This window comes from Barbatula barbatula, assembly GCF_947034865.1.
Source record: "Barbatula barbatula genome assembly, chromosome: 22".
NCBI lineage: Eukaryota > Metazoa > Chordata > Actinopteri > Cypriniformes > Nemacheilidae > Barbatula > Barbatula barbatula.
Window position 1 is genome coordinate 12,216,162 of NC_136785.1, and position 19,157 is coordinate 12,235,318.

General features: G+C 39.9%; 1 protein-coding gene across 2 annotated transcripts; it reads right to left on the reverse strand.

Annotated features, from left to right (window-relative positions):
* Positions 1-6,186: 6,186 nt before the first annotated feature.
* On the reverse strand, positions 6,187-19,095 carry rbm27 (RNA binding motif protein 27). 2 transcript variants are annotated; one of them, XM_079486956.1, is made up of 21 exons: positions 18,877-19,095; positions 18,153-18,271; positions 17,896-18,014; positions 17,373-17,467; positions 16,611-16,807; positions 16,068-16,370; positions 14,264-14,482; positions 13,412-13,588; positions 12,922-13,068; positions 12,665-12,806; positions 12,255-12,408; positions 11,493-11,690; positions 11,265-11,390; positions 11,024-11,149; positions 10,830-10,904; positions 10,601-10,750; positions 10,413-10,517; positions 8,797-8,994; positions 8,623-8,706; positions 8,403-8,534; positions 6,187-8,055 (listed from the first exon to the last, which is right to left on the reverse strand). In XM_079486956.1, the coding sequence occupies exons 1-21, from the start codon at positions 18,933-18,935 to the stop codon at positions 7,966-7,968; spliced, it is 3,015 nt and encodes a 1,004-aa protein (XP_079343082.1). In that variant the 5' UTR covers positions 18,936-19,095; the 3' UTR covers positions 6,187-7,965. The 2 variants fall into 2 exon arrangements, with proteins under 2 accessions (XP_079343082.1, XP_079343083.1); XM_079486957.1 differs by lacking the exon at positions 13,412-13,588.
* Between the last annotated feature and the right edge of the window lie 62 nt (positions 19,096-19,157).

Genomic DNA, 19,157 nt, shown 5'->3' on the forward strand with positions numbered 1-19,157 from the left:
CTTCGTTGCGCACCTGGCAGGTGAGTGGACCTGACATGGAGGCGGACGCGGTGCACTGGCTCGACGCTCCTCGTGTGTGCCGTTTCCATTGGCAGCGGCGTCTGGTCAGCTCACCCCACCCGCACAGACAACCGCCCTCCCTACCCGTCTTCTACTTACAACATGAGAGTTTGTAAGTGCGGGCACGTGTGCTAAAGCGAAAATGTTCTTATGCGCTTTGAAGAACAATATTAGGTTTTCTAAGGAACGGTTTTCTCAGTAAAGGCATTAAAGAAAACATTTCTTTCTTACCTTTTTATATTTCCTTATTTCATATTCTTACATTTTTTATATTTCTTCTAAATACATACAATATTTCATACAAGTTCTTTATGGAACATAAAGCAAGCAACAGCTCGATAAAGAACCCGGGAGCCTTTATTTTGCGATACACGAGCAGGTATTTAAATAAACTGTTCAATAATCTAATTTCAAAGTATATGTGAAATAACAAAATAAGATAATTATTGAATACAAATAAAGTATGCATTTGTTTTAAACTGAAGTGAGCCATGGGATATACCAAATATATGAATATAGATTATTCATTGTGATTCATTTATAGTTTGCAATTGACTCACTTATAATTACTAATAAATGCTGTATTATATTATCCTAATATAAATGGGCTACAGCTGCAACCCCCTGTATCCAGAATTATATTTTACAATATAAATATATGTTTTTTAAATGTCTATATGTAGTGATTTAAATGTAAACACACAGTGTTCCTCGAACTTCATATAATGCTTTTATATATTTGTTCCTAATGTTGACATAAACCAGACCTTGGCTGACCCCTGGTCTCTATTGAAATCTCTATTGAGCTTGTGTCTCTGTTGCCCTGCTAACAGCTTACAGCATCAACAGTAAAACAAAGGAACATGATCAAATGTGCAAATTCATGAATCTGTACTTCATAAATTCAGATTTATAAGAATTATTGCAAGCAAATGAAAGAATAATGCATAATAAATAAGGGCGCTTTTAATGCTCCCATAGATCAAACCCTGTTTAAATTCTTAACTTCAGTTTACACTCCAACTGTGCATACAATATTTTAGTGCATCTCTAATAATATAGTGAAGTGCCTATATGTGCGAGCACAACCCACATTCCCTCATATTCAATTAAACCATCAATAGGGTGTATGGTGAATGACAAAACAGAATAAGAAATATGCAAACTACAGCATAACTCAGAAAAAATCAAATTGGGCACATCTGGGCACAGAAAACAATTGTTTTTTGATAAACTGTCATGATATTTTCCCTCAAGGAATTTTACAGACACATTTTTAATTCTCATTCCATGGTGGAATAATAATAATCTTCACCAGCTGACCAGTGTGGTAAACGGATAAATGGTATGCCTGTGGAAGTATACACCTGTTCTCACTCTCTGACTGGTTGACGTGGCGACCGCAACGATGACTGCCGAAAGAGAAGCCAGGCAGTGCTATGACACAGATGCACCATCCGATCCCGTCCACCTCTCCGGTTCCCCCAGACGCTCAATTATTCATCTGCTATGTGGCGGGCATCCATTACCTCTCTGGCATTCTTTCATTCATTACGCAGATTAACAGCGACCGCCTTTATAACTCTTGGCAAAAAATATAAACAGTCACGTTGAGCCTGCTCTGTCATGATATTGCCTATCTTGTTTATGATAGCTTTTATAATGATGTCTTCTCCATATCCTTTCTCAAGGTAAAGTTTCAGCTCATGAATGTTTGAAAAGCATAACCCAAAAATGCCCCATTCATAGCTCATCGCTTCATCTTGATGTACATGGACACATTTTCATACTGTGGGTGTAATGGTGAGTTGTGAGGAAATAAATGTGAGTATATTCACGTTGTCGTTAAAAGGTCAAGGTAAAGGTCAAGCTTTCTGAGAATACATTTTAAACATACAAGATATGATAATTCCTGCCATTTTAAGACATTAATGACATTTCTTGTTGAACGAAGAGCTGTGTAGAAAATACCTTTGTGTATTTAAAGATATATACAAGCACTGATACAAAAGTACTTTTTGGGTGAGATTCTCAACCTGTCATTTCAATTTTTATTGCAAACATTTAAAAAATAATAAATGTTATTTTTATTTATTATTATTTTCTTGAGTTGACAAATTTTAAGTATGTATTTAAGTTTACTTATGTAGTAACTAGAACTGTCATACTTGTAAGTGCTACTATTTCAAAACTGATAAACCACTTTTTCATTTAATTTATTTTACATTTAAGTATACTGTAAGTGTAACAGTACTAAACTTTAATACACAACTAATTTAAAAAAATATTTTTTTTACTGGGAAGTATGTAAATAATATTTCTGTGAAGTACATAAAAGGTTTACTGAAAGAATACTTTTTTCTAATTTAATATACAAAACAATAAAGTATACTAATAGCACACACGAGTAGGCTTCTTTTATACACTGTAAAAACATGTTTTCTAGTAAATTTGAAATATTTTTCTGTAATTAAATGAGTAATATTTCAAAACTATGTGAAGAATCTGTTAAAGAAAAGAGTAAAGTTTATGTAAAATTTTAATTTTATACAGTGTTGTTCCCTCAAATACATTTTTTTGAAAGTAGAGACAAATGTACTCTTCTAAATTATTAAATGTATTCAAAACTATTGATCAGCTCCTACAGATGAACTAAACACATTCCTAGAGATGTGAAAATGATGGTGATGCGTCACCGACCCTTGACAGCAAACCACCTGATTGATGCTTCTGCAACATCAAGTCTCACATTGCATGCACAGAAAGTTCAACCTCACCGTGACTTCACAAGCAACCCACACTGATGCATGTGCTTCTGTCCACTTCATCCTCAAAAACTTCAATTGTCATCTGCAAACAAATGCATTATTTAAAGCTGGGGATGGTATTTGCAGGCTTGTCATGAGCAGGCAACAACATGGCACTGATTTCACATGGCATGTTTTATTGATTTGGTTTTGGCGAGATGTGACAGGAGTCTGCTCTTCTGCAGGCAATAACTCTCTGTCCCGTGGAACAACCCAGCAGTTGTCGTTGGCATGCTTACTCCATCCATTTCTGTCTCCAAGAGCTCTTGGACAGATTTAGAGAGAAAGAGAATGAAGCGGGTGGTTGACTTGCCCTCCCGTGGGGCAATCAACACTGCTTGCATTAAATCAAATAGACTCTGAGTGTTTTTCACTTGGCCTCCCAAAGTAAAGGGTGGCTGTGCATTATTTACAAGAATTTGAATATGTCAAAGCCACTGAAGCCAAATTAAGTTTTGCACCATTTTGGAAGTTTGGATTAGACGGGTGGGATATGTAAAACGGATTTAAAAAGACTCGCCACAAGTTTCTCAAATGTTTTCAATGTGAGTTTTGTTGTATTTTTAGCAACATTTTTAACCAATCAGAATTTGTTCTTAATGTCTGCAATAACTGTTCAGCTGCAGATACAGAACAATGCATCCTGAATGATTTCAACAGACAACAAGATTATTTCATGCTTTTTATAGAAATCCAAATAAATACAATGTCAATGAACATTGTTGGGGTTGCCCCACTAAAACTGGTGTTTATATTATTGATCGCTGCAGTACTCTGGTCAAAGAGTTGCGATAAATGTGCATGCGTTGGAAGCACCTCACTGCATGATTTACGTACATAGTAACATACAGCGTCACACAGCTAACAAACAATACGCTTTCAGGGAAGAACAGCCGTCCCCACATTTTTGCAGCAAATGGGTAATCAAATGAATTCTCTAAATGTCTTAGATATTACCGTCTAGGGCAGGCAAACAGTATCAGGTGGGTAACTGGTCTGAGGTAGGTTTTACCCTCCATTATAACTTAAACAATCCTTTCACCTCCAACAGTTCTTGGCAATACCTGAACTGGCAAATTTGACCTTAGGGGCTAGGCAGTCGTTGATCCACCATCAGTAAAACAGAGTCCACTTTTAGGTTGTTTGAAGTCTTTTGCCACCTTTGTCGTGTCTGGATACATTTAAAAAAAATATGTACACTCCAGTGTATACGTTTTGACAGTGATGCCACTTCCGTCGTCCTATCTCTCCTGGTGCATAGGCTACTTGAGGGAGCGGCACGTCCCGCCACCCTATAAGGAGAAGGATTGGGGTGATCAGAAAAATGTCTGCTACGTCTGTTGAGTCATATCCTAGTGGCTTCGAATTGAGAATGCCCTCTACTTCCCATAAGACTGTGGACAAAACGTCCTCTGTAACTGTCTGGTTACCGACCGCTACCCGGTGTGCATTCTTTATAGAACAAACTTCACGTTCCCATTGTCCAACAAAATGTGGAGCATTGGGCGACTTCAATTTAAAGTCAATTTGGTATTCGCAAGACAAGTTTGGAGTTCTGACTCCATGTTCCTGAAAGCTTCCCGTATCTCTCTTTCTGCCCCACGGAAGTTGGTGCCACAGTCTGAATGTATCTTGTGTGGCTGACCTCTTCTGGCAATGAACCAGTAGAGTGAAAGAAGGAAGGCATTCACATCCATTGAACTAAGGAGTTTGATGTGTACTGCCCTAGTTGTGAGACATGTAAAGATCAAACCCTAGCGTTTTTCGTTTCGTCTTCCAATTTTCACCTGGTTAGGGCTGAAGCAGTCCCATTGAGTGAAAAGGTGGACAGAGCAGTCGAAGGCATTCTGGTGGCAAATATGCCATCTGAGGGACTTTTGGCTGAGCTCGCCATCGCTGACATGACACATATTTGTGCTGATGACGTCTGGAGGCCTTGAAGAATGGTGGCGCTTGACTCCATCGACTAGGCTCGTCAAACTTTGGAGGGTTGTGTCTCTCGTTGTGTCGTCAGCTGGATTATCCTGCGTATTGACGTACCTCCAAATTCTTGGAGCACATTTCCAACAGCGCTTTCCCTCTGAAATCTCCTTGCAGTCATCAGTAGCTAACTGCTCTGTAATACTACTGCAACAATTGATGTAGTGCTCTTTGCTGCCACAGAAAAAACAATGGACTTTGAGGGGGGTCTTCCTCTGGAACACTTTCGGACTGGATAATGCTTTTACCTCGGTGGGTGCTACCCGATGATAAAAGGCTGTACTTTGGCTGTTTGATTTAACCTGACTCCTCTCCTTTCAACTGCTGGTGGCTTTGGCATACTGATAGAGTTATACTACCAGTACTAGACAGTCGCTGTTGCTGAGCTTTGACTTGGAGCCACCCTGCGAAGTCTTGTAGGTTGTATGGGTTAATGTTGGAGGAGCTGAGCTTCCCTTGTAGCTGGAGGAACTTTATAAAGCCATCCCGTTGATACTTAAGCAGCTTAATAAGTAAACAATCGACATATGAACAGCAGTTTAGCTCCATACCTCTGGGTCCTTCCAAAGACAACAAACATGTTCACTAAGAGGTGGATAAAGAGCGTGAAACTCTGAAAACTTCGAGCATTTCACCTCGGGGGCTGTAAGGATGGCTACTATCTCAACTGACGAGAGGCTCATCCTTGATGGAGGATGGTCGTGATTGACTAGTTGTGCCCACTGCGGATCCTCTCTGCTTTACCGGCTACCTCTGATATAGGCTGGGTGGAAGGGGCCGGTCGGTGATGGCCATCGTCAAGGAGATACCCCTCCAGATGCTTGGGTGTGGGCCGATGTTATGAGGGTCTGATTTCTCGCCATGAGGGAGGGAGGTTGGTCGCTCGTCTGATGACATCACTGCAGTAGTCAATATATTCGGCTCAAAGGACCACTGTTGGGGATTGCCCCACTGAAACTGGTGTTTAGACCACTGCAGTACTCTGGTCAGAGTATGGTCTTGTGCATTAGATTGGCACGAGTGATACCATGCTGGCTGACTGCTGCACTATAACCACTTTGTGAATGTAAATATGCATGTTGGAAACACTTTAAAATTAAAATAGTATTTCTTAGGAGTAATTTCAATATCGTCTGGTAAGGACAAGTTGTCATGTTTTGTATGTGTAATGACCCTATGTAGTGCATTCGATACAAATACTTTTAAATGGTCAAATGAGCAGTTTTCAATTTTAGCATCACATATGTATTCGACTTATATGTTTTTCTACCTTACTGCATTCTTAGACATCAAAAGTCCATTCATACAACACACACAAAGAAAAACACAACAACTGTTTCAGAGGTGAATGATTCTTGGAATGGAGCATGGATTTTTTTTCTCTCTTTTGCTCTCTGATGAGACTCTTGTCTTTTTTTTCTTTTAGGCCAATTGAACTTGTTTTTTCCTTTCAATATTCATCTATCTAACCCCCATTCCATTATCTTTATTGATTAGCAAACATGCGACTGTTAGAAATCCATTTTACAAACAGAGAACGGAAAAATACATCCATCGATTTTGAAATTTAGAAACAGTAATAGTCAAAATCTACAGTATTTATGCTAGGTGTATGCCATTATACTAATGTGGTGTAGTAAAAGAGTTGTACAAATGATCAAAATCCATTCTTGAAGTTCACATCGAAAGTGACTCGACTCTTTCATGTAAAAAACCAACAAGACGACCTGTCAGAGCATTTATGAGCAACAGGGTTATTGAGAGAGAAAGTGTGGGGCGTACAGAGACATCACTGAATGTTTGGATTCTACAGTCATAGGGACATGCTATTAAACATCACATAAACAAATGTACACCGGTCCTTCTTTAAAGGAATTATAAACTTATATCTTAACTGCAAATAGCAAAGTATGTAAATATGATAATTAAAAAAATATATATGCATACATACATATTTCTTGCTATAATTAAACACACTCATACAGATTCCTGCATGCTTTAGGACAATATGTAAGATTACAGAAACGGATACATTTACACCCGTTTCTGAAGGATCAGGTCTGGAGTGCCAAATATGGCAAAACAGGGTTTCAAAATAAGAACTGAAACAAAATCTTTAAAGCATAGTGTAATGATGTTAGTTTGCTAGTTAACAAAAAAAAGGTTTAGGTCACTTAAATAAGCGTTTGTATCATGACTAATGCGACAATAGCTTCATTCTTTCCTACACCTAAAATAAACAGAACAGTCATTACTACGCCAACCATTTACAAAATATACACGCACAAAAAAAATAGAAACTCACAAATCTAATAGAAAGTCAGTCACCAACAATAAGGTGTAAATGAAGCGCAAACTAATTCAGAATACATTCAAAACACCTCTGTTCATATTAACTGTAATTAACAAAATTTATGTCATTTTTGGTTTCGAAACATCATCTAGATGTGCGAAATAAATATGAACAGTCGGATACGTTGAACACAACGAAGTGTGTGCCGCATACATTTTCTACAAAGTCCATATTTACACGAAGTGGCACAATCATTTTAATAAAATAAAAATAACTAATCTGGGGAAAACTTAAAATGCTAGATAGAAATGTTTCGAAAGAGACAGAGACGGCATTTCATTTCTTCACAAAGGAAAGAGATGCCTTTAATGGGAAAGATGTCAAGCGAGTGCATCCAACAGGGTTGAAGCCAAAATGGCACAAAGTGCAGATGAACTTACACATCAAATTATATACTGGACGTTACATGGGCTAGAACGTATTCAGCTAAAAAAAATACACAGTAGTCACAAATGTTGTGAGTTACTGATATCTGGTCGTGCACAGTGAAACAAAATGTTTCCTCGCTGAAACATTTCGCATTCAATCTCAGCAAAAATGCAGAGATTTCAGAGTGACACTGCAATCCCTACGGACGTCTCATATTTTCACATCATCTCCTTTACGGAGAACACTGTTGCTCAGACCGTTTCTTGAAATACTGAAAACCGTCTTGAAAAAAATGAAAGACCTCTTGTCTTTCCATCACACATACTTTAATCAGCCTACAAAAACAGCAACTAAAAATGACAGTCCTTCTCCGAAGAAAAGTGTGATGCCGTTTCCTCATCGTCTCCATGAGCGGCTCTCGTAATCGTCGTCTTCGTCATCGTCTTCCTCTTCTTCCTCTGGAAGCAAGAACGGGCTGACTATGTCCTAAAAATTTTACAAAGATCAGTATGAAACGAAAAGACTATGTAAAAAATAAACTCACAATTTCTCCACGTTTAACATTTTACAGATTTTTAAAAACAAATATTCTGGCAGCTTTTTCTGTCATTTTACAGTTCTTCTAACAACATTTTTGTTGTATTTGTGAAAATAAGGTCAAAAAACTAAAATTACAGAAAAAAACTGCAAATATACCAAGAACATTTTTAAAATCATGTAATTTTAAAGGGAAGAAACGTATTTTAAGGATTATTTATGGCACCCCAGCTACCTGAAAATTTCAGTTTGTTTACAGGATTGTTTTTACAGTGTATAATTGTGTAAATCATTACATGTAATCCTGCGGTGTTGACATCATCCTTTAACCCCTCCTCGTCTGGTTCAGTTGACACGGAAGGAGTTTTAGGTTTGTACCAGGAGATCTGCAGAACACGACCTTTGAACTTCGCCCCTTGATTGGCAGCCTGAAAAAAAGAGATCCGTCTGTTACCTTTCTCGGTTTGCTTTCAGAGATCAAAACGAAAACCAAAACGAAAACTTAAGGCACGGTACGTTTTCAGCTTCACTCCGGGTTTTGAAGGTCATCACCACACTGGTAGCATCATGCTCACGGAGCTCCTCGATCTCACCAAATTTCTATCAAACAAAAGAAATGGATCACATAGATTCATCACGCGCAAAGAAAAACTTTAATAATATTCAACTAAACCAAACGAAAAGTCTTACAACAAAATGTGGCAAAAGTTCTTCTTTCTCTTCTTGTGTAAAGCCAATGATGTTGAGAGCTCGAGGCCGGTGATCCACCACCATATGATTGCCGCCTCCACGACCCCTGAGGCTCCGCCCTCGGCCCCTCCCTCTGCCTCGGGTTAGGGATGTCGGTGGCTTGCCACGCCCAGCGGGTATGAGTCCCAGTTGAATTGCCTGGCAGATTTAAAATTCAGTGGGAAATGCAATGAATTTGTGCTCTGTATATAGAAAATGTTAAGAAACATCACCAGTTTGATGTTTGAAACCTTTTACATCTTTCTTCTTTTAAGCTGCTTTCGTGAATTGGCGAGAAATATCGGTTATCAGCTCATAGTTGTTTGTTCAAATCGGGATGGTATTAGTAGATCGTAAGTAGTGATGCACATAAAATGAAAATTCTGGGCCGAAACAGACACCGAAAATTCAGGATGCACCTGGCCTAAAACAGATACCAAATATTACTTTACAATTTTTTTCTGAAATATCACCTTAATAAAAACAAACACGCAAAACACAGAGGGGACTCTGTTCATGTAAACAGGCTTAAAATGAGCTTCTGTGATATCATCGCTACATCTTCACTTACTGACAGATCGATCCGCCGATCATTTGCATGTGACGAGTCTGTTGCGTTTAAAGTTCGGCTTTACACAGAGCTTGCGTGTCATTTTCTGTCCGGTGCTTTTGAGATTTTCTTCGTATATTTATTAGTTTTAGCGCACTACATCGTCGTGCATTTATAACAGCCAGAGTGAGAGTGAGCACTGAAGGGAGAGCGGGGGCGCCAGATATTTTAGCGTATTATTTTCTTTCGGATATTCCGGAAAAGGCAGTCAAAATGTAGGTGCTTCACTAATCGTAAGAAATATTGCACAGTGTGTCATGTTAAAATAAATAAATGAGATGTCTCTATGATGCTTTCGTGACATTTTTGGTAATGAAATGAATAAACATCACACAAAATTCCTTTTCATGACAGAAGTGATTTTAACTACACTAAGTTTGCACAAAAATGACAGAATTTTTCGTTTTAAGTGAAATATTCCTTTAACAATAAAATGAATCAAAATTATTTTAGGCAGCTCTTTACATTTTTGTGTGCGATACACATCCATTCACGGGCTGGTCTGTGGGCGTGGCGGCTCAGTTCTGAGATCAGCTTTTGAACTTCCACATAGCTCTTAGAAACATCTGTCTTCTCTTTACCTTGCCTGCAGATTAAGCTTAAAAAAGCCCCCACTGATCAACTTTTCAGTCAATGAAGTCCTTTTTCTCCCATTAATTGTCTTTCCTCTCTTTCATTTCTCGCGTGGAAGTAGATCAAACTTTAATGTTATGGAGAGCATCAGAGTGAGAATGAGAGATGTGTGTTGGTTCGGTCGGGTCCTCTGGGTCCAGTAAGTGCTTACGCTTTAATGTGCAGGAAATGGGCAGTAATGACATGCATATTTCACCCCAGCTAATGTAAGCCTGGCACGGGGTGCGGCTTCGCTGTTGTCACTTTTGTTTCAGGGACGCTTTTGTTAAAACTGGATATGAGATTGTGTTTGTAGAAATGGATTACAGATTGTGACATATCAGCATGCTCTCACCTCCACCTGCAGCTGACCCAACCGTCTCTTCAGGTCTGTGGTGTCTTCTCCTGACGTCAGCTTCTTATGAAAATCCAACTCCGCGTCCAGCAACTCTTTCTGGGCCTACATACAAAGTTCCTCGTTTCAGTTAAAAAAACCCGTACTGAAGTATCAAGAAAACATCAGAAATGATGAACAAGTCTTACGTCTATTTTTGACTTTGTGGCGTTAACGTTGGCGTGCAAGCTCGGGCTGATCTCGTTCTTCAGCTGCGAGATCTTGTCTGTCAGCTCTTTGAGCGTCTTCATGATGTTCGCCCTCTCCTCCGGCTTCCTCTCCAGACGGTTTATCAGTACCTGCAGACGGGCAGCTCAGGTTTATATGCCGGCAACAGATCAACCTCCATTTATTTTTTTGCATCAAGTGGTGTTGTACCTTTTGACATTCGATCTGTTTCTCGAGCATTTCTTGCTTCTTTTTCCTCATGTCTTGCTGCAGTTTCAACGCCTCCTGAGGGCCAGAGGTCAGAGGTGTTGTAAGCTCACTCATAAGTACATTCCAGACTGTGCAATCTAAGCAGTCTGAACTGCTGCTATCAGTTTACGCTTGTCGAGAAAGGAAATACACACCTGCTTCTTTTTCAGAACCTCCTGAGCTTCGAGCACCTTGGCTGTCTTTCCGTATGATTTAGATGTGGTTTTCAATACTGTACGTGAGAACGGACCCTTCGGTTGACCGGAGGGTGGCGTCAAACCCTGGTTAAACACAACAATAAAAAACAAATGCTGATAATGAGCATGTACATTACGAGTGCAAAAACATTTAATCGACCCTAAACCTTCCTCGGCTTTGCATATGTGTGTATGTTACCGCTGAGGGCTCTTGGCTAGGGCTGGTTGGTTCAGCGTTGGTTCCCACACCTCCCGTTGGTGTCTGTTGTTTGGGGAAGGTGTTATTCAGCACGTAAGATCCGGCAGTGTGCTGCTTATTGATGACCTGCGGACGCAACGAAGTGTGTTTAGCATTAGCCTACAGTCAGTGCTGCATTGGTCCGGATATAATTGCAAACAAATATAAAGCATCAGTAGGACATCTGACCTTGTGTGCTGCGGGATGCTGCTGGCCAGGGTTTGAGATCTGGCTGGGTCCCTGCTCCTGTGAGTTAGACTCTCTGTGCCAGTAAACTCTTATAAAACGGTTATTCAGAACAGCTTCTGTACTCGATATGGCCCTCCGAGCCTCATCGTTTGCCGTGTATTGGATTAACGCTGCCTCTGGGTCGCCCCCGAACACAACCTGAGGAAACAGAACAATCGCAGGCTTTTATATTACATAACAGAAATCATAAGTGTTGAACAACAATACTCTACTATGAGAGGCAAATGTATTGAATGCACCAGTGACCGGCTGCATTTATAGACAAGCTTAGACAAATCACAACGTAACCAACTTTGGGGATAATAATAAGAGGAAAATGAAAGAACAAGACAAAGGTACAAGACTGTGGAAGTCTTTACACTAACATATATATTTGACTTGTGTTTCCAAGGTTAGGTTATTAAAGGGATAATTCTTTCCTCATTTAGGTGCCCTTTAGTTGTTTCAAACCTGTATAAACGTCATTGCTTTGCTGAACACTATAAAGATATTGGGAGAATGTTTGTAACCAAACAATTCTGGGTCCTTATGGACTACTATAGTGGGGCAAATTCTACTATGGATGTCAATAGTGGTTTCCCACACATTCTTGAAAATATCTTTTTTCAGAATCTTTGGGTGAACTTTCCCTTTCATAAACATTTCAGCCAATATGAAATGTTGCAAAAAATAAAAGCACAAAGGCTGGAAAACTATTGTCACCTGAATGTTGACTATGGTTCCAAACTTGCTGAAGTGCCCGTTGAGTTTGGTGATGTTGTTTAGCTCTCGCGGGATTCTGCGCACCTCTAATTTGGTGTTGACATAATGGTTCTTCTTCGGGAAGGCGGGTTTATGTTGGTTATTAAAATTTTGCCTGAAAAAACAAAAACCCTTCTTTATATCACAAAACCAGCACAAATGGTTTTATTACTAGAGTTTCCATAACAATAAATTAAATCCAACATTAAAAAGTAACAAATGAACCACTGAAATAAAGCTACGATTCATTTAACAGTACGTCCTCATTGTGCAGGCTGTTTAAAAGCAAGATCTAAAAATATATAGTTTTTCATATTTATCTTTTAAAGACGTACTTCACAAATCTTTGTTTGTATACACTTGTCACTCACCTTTCCATCCAGGGTTTTTTAGCCTGAGGTCCATCAGCAGACGGCGGAGTTCTCTTTCTGTTCTCCTGCTCTGAGTTGTACCTCACCTCATTGCTAGACACGCTTGTGACTGACGGCTCCGTCTGAATCACAATATTAGCTGCTAAAAATACAAAAAAAACCTCTGTTACGTTCAATCCGGTCATTTTATAGAAACACTGTTTTAAACATCATCACCCGTACATCAGAAATGGGATTTATTCTCTTACAGCCGTTACCTCGTGAGGTCTGTCCGTCTCCAGAGGTGAGGCCGATGAGGTTGGGTCTCTGCGTCTGAATGCGCGGGATAAAGTGGCGGTACTGAGTTCTGCCCGGCCCAGTCAATCCCGGGGCTTCTGGGTTATAACCCTCAGGATCGTAGTTGTCTGTATATAAAAGGCAACTTGAGTGATATTGCCATGCATTTGTATGCAAAAACCTATTCAACAACACTACAATAAAGAATGTTTGATTTCAGAACTTAAGATTTCCAAAAGTTGTGCTTTTTTGCTATTGTAAAATGTCACGACATCGCCACCACATGGTAAGAGTTGGCAATTGCAGCATGAAAAAGCTAAGAAAGTCAATGGATGTCAATTTTAAGGTGAAGGAACTCTTCAAATTGTGACCATCAGGGCTTTGACATAATTTATAAGGAAAACACGCAAAAATAATTGACAGCAAGTTGCAGAAACAGCAAAGACAAGGAAAGCGCAGTGGCAGTCTTACATTCAGACAGACTGTACTGAGGATGAAGAGAGGCAGAGGAGGAAGAAAGAGGAGGAGGTGGAGGAGGAGGCGGAGGACGTGGAGGTGGTCCCACACCAGGCAGGGCCAAAGGAGAAGAAGTGCTGCTTCTGGAGTGAGGCTGAGTGTCAATCCCAGTGGCTGGGATGAGAGAAGGCCCTAAAACAAGACAAGAGCAAACTCAAGCATGCTGGACACTACAGTGTACAGTACATGCAATCCCGCTCCAGTTTCAAATGCAAGTATTGGAGGCATGTAGGAATTGACGGTCTCCATTGAGAGATTGACAGTGTGAATATGAAGTATTTTCCTAATGTGGCCAAGTGGCACAAATGGCCCTCAAATTCAAGTTTTTTGGCCAAAGCAATTTACCATGCATTCAATGTCTATTAATGTTTTTTTCCCTGGCAAACAAACACATGACCTTTGAACTGCCTGCACAATACTCTAGCAATTGCCAAAAAAATCTTGATATTCATGAAATATTCAAGTGTTCCAAAAAAAATCAATTAATAAACATAACAATTGACGCATTTAAAACTAAATTAATTCATTACTGATAAAAAATAAACTACAACATTTTACCATCATTTGTAATAAATGTATGTACAAATGCATTACTCCAAAATGTAAGGTTATTAAATGAAAATGTATCCATATTTCATATTAAGCTAAATGCAATTTAATCATGCAAATCTCATTAGCACCAGAACTGATTGCAAGGACAGACATAACATTGTAGCATTTAGTTTTTCTTACAAACAACATTCCTGAAAAATGACAAGCAGCATGCGCCATGCTGGATTTGCTGTCAGAAATCAAAGTGACACCTACGTGGCATGGGATAGATGCCTGGAGGCGGCGGCTGCCCGTGAGGGGGCATGGGCCTTGGCATGCCCGGTGGAGGCTCCGTCATGGGCGGCATGGGCATCCTGGGCAGAACAGGCGGAGGCGGAAATGGGATCATGGTTGGAAGTGTGACGTCATCCACGATCAGAGGGTCATTGCCGTGGTCAAAAGGACAGAGATCTCCTCGTATGCAAAATCCTTTCTCTGTTCAAAACAATAAGGTAGATTTATCATATGGCGCGAATACACATTTTTCTGCATGTATTAGACAGGTTAAATTGCAAAAAAAGTGTCGGAATAAAAGATGCATTCTATCTCAATGCGAACGCTCACCCAGACCAGCCTGAAACGCCTCGCGTAACCACACCCCTGCAAATCTACCTCAGTTCGTGGTATGAAGACCGCCCAAATATAAACGCAAATGAGGTGGGCGTACCTGTCAGTACATTTTCTTTGGAACATGATGTTCCAAATATGGTAAGATTTACATTACATTTCCGTCACAAGCTTGCAGTATTCGACCAATCACTACGCACTGGTTAACTGGCCAATCATAGCACACCTCGCTTTTCAGAGCGATGAGCTTTGTAAACAATTTGCGCGTTTCAGAGAGGCGGGCAAAGAGGAGACAAACATGCACAGTGTGCAGAAAATACAGCGTTTTTTAACCTTAAATCACTACATCTAAAACAAATGATAATATTTGTTTTAGCCGTGTCATATGTCCCCTTTAACCAAGATATTGAGCCAAACTGGGCCATTAACATTAACACAGATGAGCTACTTGACATGATCATTACACAACCCAACTATCAATTCCCTCAAATCATCCCTGGGGCTGATTCTAACTCCCACCAGTGTGAAAAATACCCCAGGTCCAGAGAGATTGGGTGGTAATTATAAGCACGGCTCACAGGAGGCTGTAAAACTGCTATGCCAAAGTCATTAGTGATCCTTTAGAAAACATGACCTTAGAGAATTAAAAAGACACTTTACTGTTACTGAACTGTGGGTCTTTATCCATGAGAAGCCTAAAGTTGTATCTCTGATCACACAAATAAACATTCTCTCGTCGTTTATTCATCTTCATGTCATTTCAAACAGGTATGGCTTTCTTTCTTGTGAGGAACACAAAAGTTATTCTCAGAAAGAAATGTCTGGTTTTGTGTTCATATAATGGAAGTCAATGGGGTTCGGTTACCAACATTCCTAAAAATATCTTCTTCTGTGTTCTGCAGAAGACAGAAAGTCACAGGTTTGAAACGACATTAGGATGAGTAAATGATGAATTATATTTTTGGGTGAATTCCTTGTCTTAATGCGGTGCCCTTGAACTGGGGTTAACGGGTTGACATTGTCTGTAATATGTTGATGGTTTAAACACTGGTTCATTCTGGGTTAACATTAAGTGAAGCAAACAAAATAGTATTTAGAAACTTGTGCCATTGCAATAGTAAACAATACTAAACCAGGTCTCATTTAAGTTAAACTTCACAAAATAATGTTTTCAAACATTAAATACTATTAAAAACAGACATTTGGCGAAGCATCAGTCTGTAGATAACAGTGATGAATTACACCTGTGGTCACTCTGTTAGGACACCTGCGTCAACATTATACATCCACAAAAAACCTTTTTGCCATTTCAGATTGAATATTTTGCATCTAATGCAACAACAGTCATAGTCATAACAAACAAGCTACTATACGACCAAAACTAACTTGATACAATGCAATAGACAAATAAAGATCTCTAAAATATTGTAATCTTCAAAAGGGCCATTCTTACCGTCGTAATCTCTGCAGCGATGTTTGAGCGTGCTGCTCTTGTTGAACGTCTTGTTGTCTGTGTGGTTGGTAAAGTATGTAGACCAGCTCTCTGTGGTGCTGTCGGGCAGGTGAGCCGGCGCTACCAAGGTTACGGCGTTGGGGATGGAGGGGCTCCCTGAGGAGGGGAACTGGTGCTGGGGAAGCGGTAGAGGCAGCAGAGGGGGTGGATGAATCTGCTGGTGGTGCAGGTTACCCAGGTGGGCAGGAGACGGGTTGTAAGGCTCAGTCTCTTTCCGCTCCTGTTCGAATTTGGATCTGTGCTCTGTTGAAAGACGCCACATGTGAACTGATGAGGATTCGCTTGAGTTACCTGGATTACGTTTGAGGCGGCAATATTTTGGATATCGAGTGATCGAATACATTGTTTGTGCTAAACCGAAGGAAGCCATATACATCAGGGGTGGAATGATGGTAAGTAAAAATGACAGAATTTAGATTTTTGGGTATCAAACAAAAACATTAGTATGACACAGGTCTGTAAGTGGTTTGTAATGATCGTGACCTCTTCTCTGATTGTGCTCTCTGTTCTGGCTCTTTCCACGGCTGCTGCTGCGGCTACGACTCCTACTACGGCTGTAGCTCCTTCCCCGCGAACTGCCTCCGTGCCGTTCGTGGCGCTCCCGGTAAGACTCTCCGCTCTTTCCGTGGCGGTCTAGTTCTCGACGCTTACGGTCGTCTCTCCGGCGGTCATCTCTGGCCCTGTAGAAACAAAAATGAGGGATCAGAAACATTGTCACGGTCAGCGACAGGCCAGAAGCGATGCATTTGATCACTTTGGTGCAGGTTTATATCACGTATTACATAAAATATCTCAGTTGCTGTCTAGTTTGTGGTTTAAGAGCTGATTCAGGAACAGTCTCTGGCTCAAACAGATAAGGCTGTTTAACTCGAAAAACAAATTTTCCTGGTTGAATATGCAAACACAGATGTGGGAGTAAGCATTCAAGAGAGACATTATTGTTTTGCAATGCCTAAAATCTACAGCAATACAGTCAAGTCTGCTAGACACAATAATGAGCAGCGTGCTTCATGCTAGCAGTCCAAAGGTCAAAGCAGTTAAAGTACTGGCTCTAACCAAACACATTCAAAACATTAACTGTTTATTAAAAGTATATAACAGTTTGTAGCCAATTCTATTTAAGGTCCTTAAAGCTTTTTTATTCGAGAAATACATGTTTTATTAATAAGATTTGGTTTTAGCCAAACTGAACATGCATTCATTTGATTGCAGTACACAAACTTGTCCTGAATAGTCCACACTTACCGTTCAAGGACCAACCTTGACTCATTGAAATCTGGACGATTCCTCAATGGGCTTCTTCGTCTTCGACTATCCCTGTCATCTTCAACATGAGCAGTCTGAAAATAAATTTGACTATTTAACATCTACAGCAAATATTATTCACTCCTGCATTACATAATAAAAAACACTTGTAAAAGGTAAAATGTATCCATTATTCCAAAGGGCAATCTTTAAAACTTCCTACGGAAAATAGTTTCACACTGCTAGTGTAACGGAGATAATGGACTGTATTATGCATATGCAGTGGAAATGTTAACTGGATGCGATTTGACTACATAACTTGTTAAAAAATGGTGATTGAAAAACACCAAAAGCAAGCAAACGATGAATAATGGATGTCATCGTTGGAAATACAAGACGATGCTTTTAAAACACAGGCCTAGACATTATGTGTAGGCAAGAGAAGTGCTACAGTACGATTTTCAGATGTCCTTACAATATTAATCTTATAACGAATATAGTTACAGAAAAAACTGATTTTTACCTCTTCCTTCTCGTCAACCTTTTGCAATGGAGTTTTATTCTCCTCCTTTGCGGGTGGATTTCCCAAATAATTTTTAGTGGATAGACATTCAAAGAGTTTATCCACAAACCCTGTAGTCTCTGCAAAAGTAAAAACCATCAACGATATCAGTCATGTGCATAACATATCATAATCATATAGTGCATAACTGCATTTTCACACAGCTTTTTAATCATATAAAAGACCAATAAGCAATACAAGTGAACTCATGCCGATACCTTTCTGGAGGAAAACGTCCAACTGATCCGCACACAGCGCTCGCAGTTCTTTCTCTGGTTTATCCTTCTTCACTAAAGCAACAACGTAATTCGCCAGTGCGGTTGGATCAGCATCACATCTGCAGATAAGCACACGTTAATGACATTTACACACTGTATGCATTCAGTTTAACAGACCTACAATAAATATACATATCTGTCCCCCTGATGTCAAGTTTCTACATGCAGGTCTCTGGGGTTGTCTGGTGAAAGCTTTGTGCCTAGAGCTCTAAAGGAATGCACTGAGATCATCTCATGAGAAGTTTGGTGCTAATGCATTAACCACCTACTACACTCATGCTGCTTTCGTCAATATTTTAGTATATACTAATATTCTAGACTAAAACAGTATCTTGGTACTCAAATAAACAGTAAGTATGCCAACCTGCCAAGACGAACCATTTAAAATAACTTGTGTCCTGATACTCTAATACCCATCCCACACTGATATCACAGCCAAAACCTTCTTAGCTTAGCTTCATGAAACATGGCATCAAACTGGGACGTTTGTACATGACTTAACAGACACAATACATTACTAAAACGCAATTTAAACAACACAACACATGGAAATCACCATCGGTTTCCAGTGCAGGCACATGATCTGCAAGCCAGCTTGCGTGTTAGCATGTTAGCGGCGCAAGTTAGCTTCAACAGTTCAAATGTCACTCTGCTCATCACTTACATGGGTTCAAGAAGTTTAGCCAGCCAGGATTTCAGAGCGTCAACATTATCTATAATCATTCTGATATGCAAGGAATTAATACCGATTAAAGGCTGTGCGTTTATGCTTCTAGCATCGTCTAAAAACACACACCGGGCCTACTGTAGTCACTGAACGGCGGACGGGCTGTTGGAAGTTGACGCAACGTCACGCGGTTGCGTCACAGGGCAACGGCCAATCACAGAACGGCTTTCAATGCAACGTTTCAAGACGAACACACATTTTAGGCAATAAACTTACAT

Coding starts and splice junctions, on each gene's coding strand:
- rbm27 (XM_079486956.1), bottom strand. CDS start 18,935: ATGATTATAGATAATGTTGACGCTCTGAAATCCTGGCTGGCTAAACTT. Junction 13,069..13,411: donor TCAGTACAGTCTGTCTGAAT/GTAAGACTGCCA, acceptor TTTTATATACAG/ACAACTACGATCCTGAGGGT. Junction 8,056..8,402: donor TCAACACCGCAGGATTACAT/GTAATGATTTAC, acceptor TAAAATTTTTAG/GACATAGTCAGCCCGTTCTT.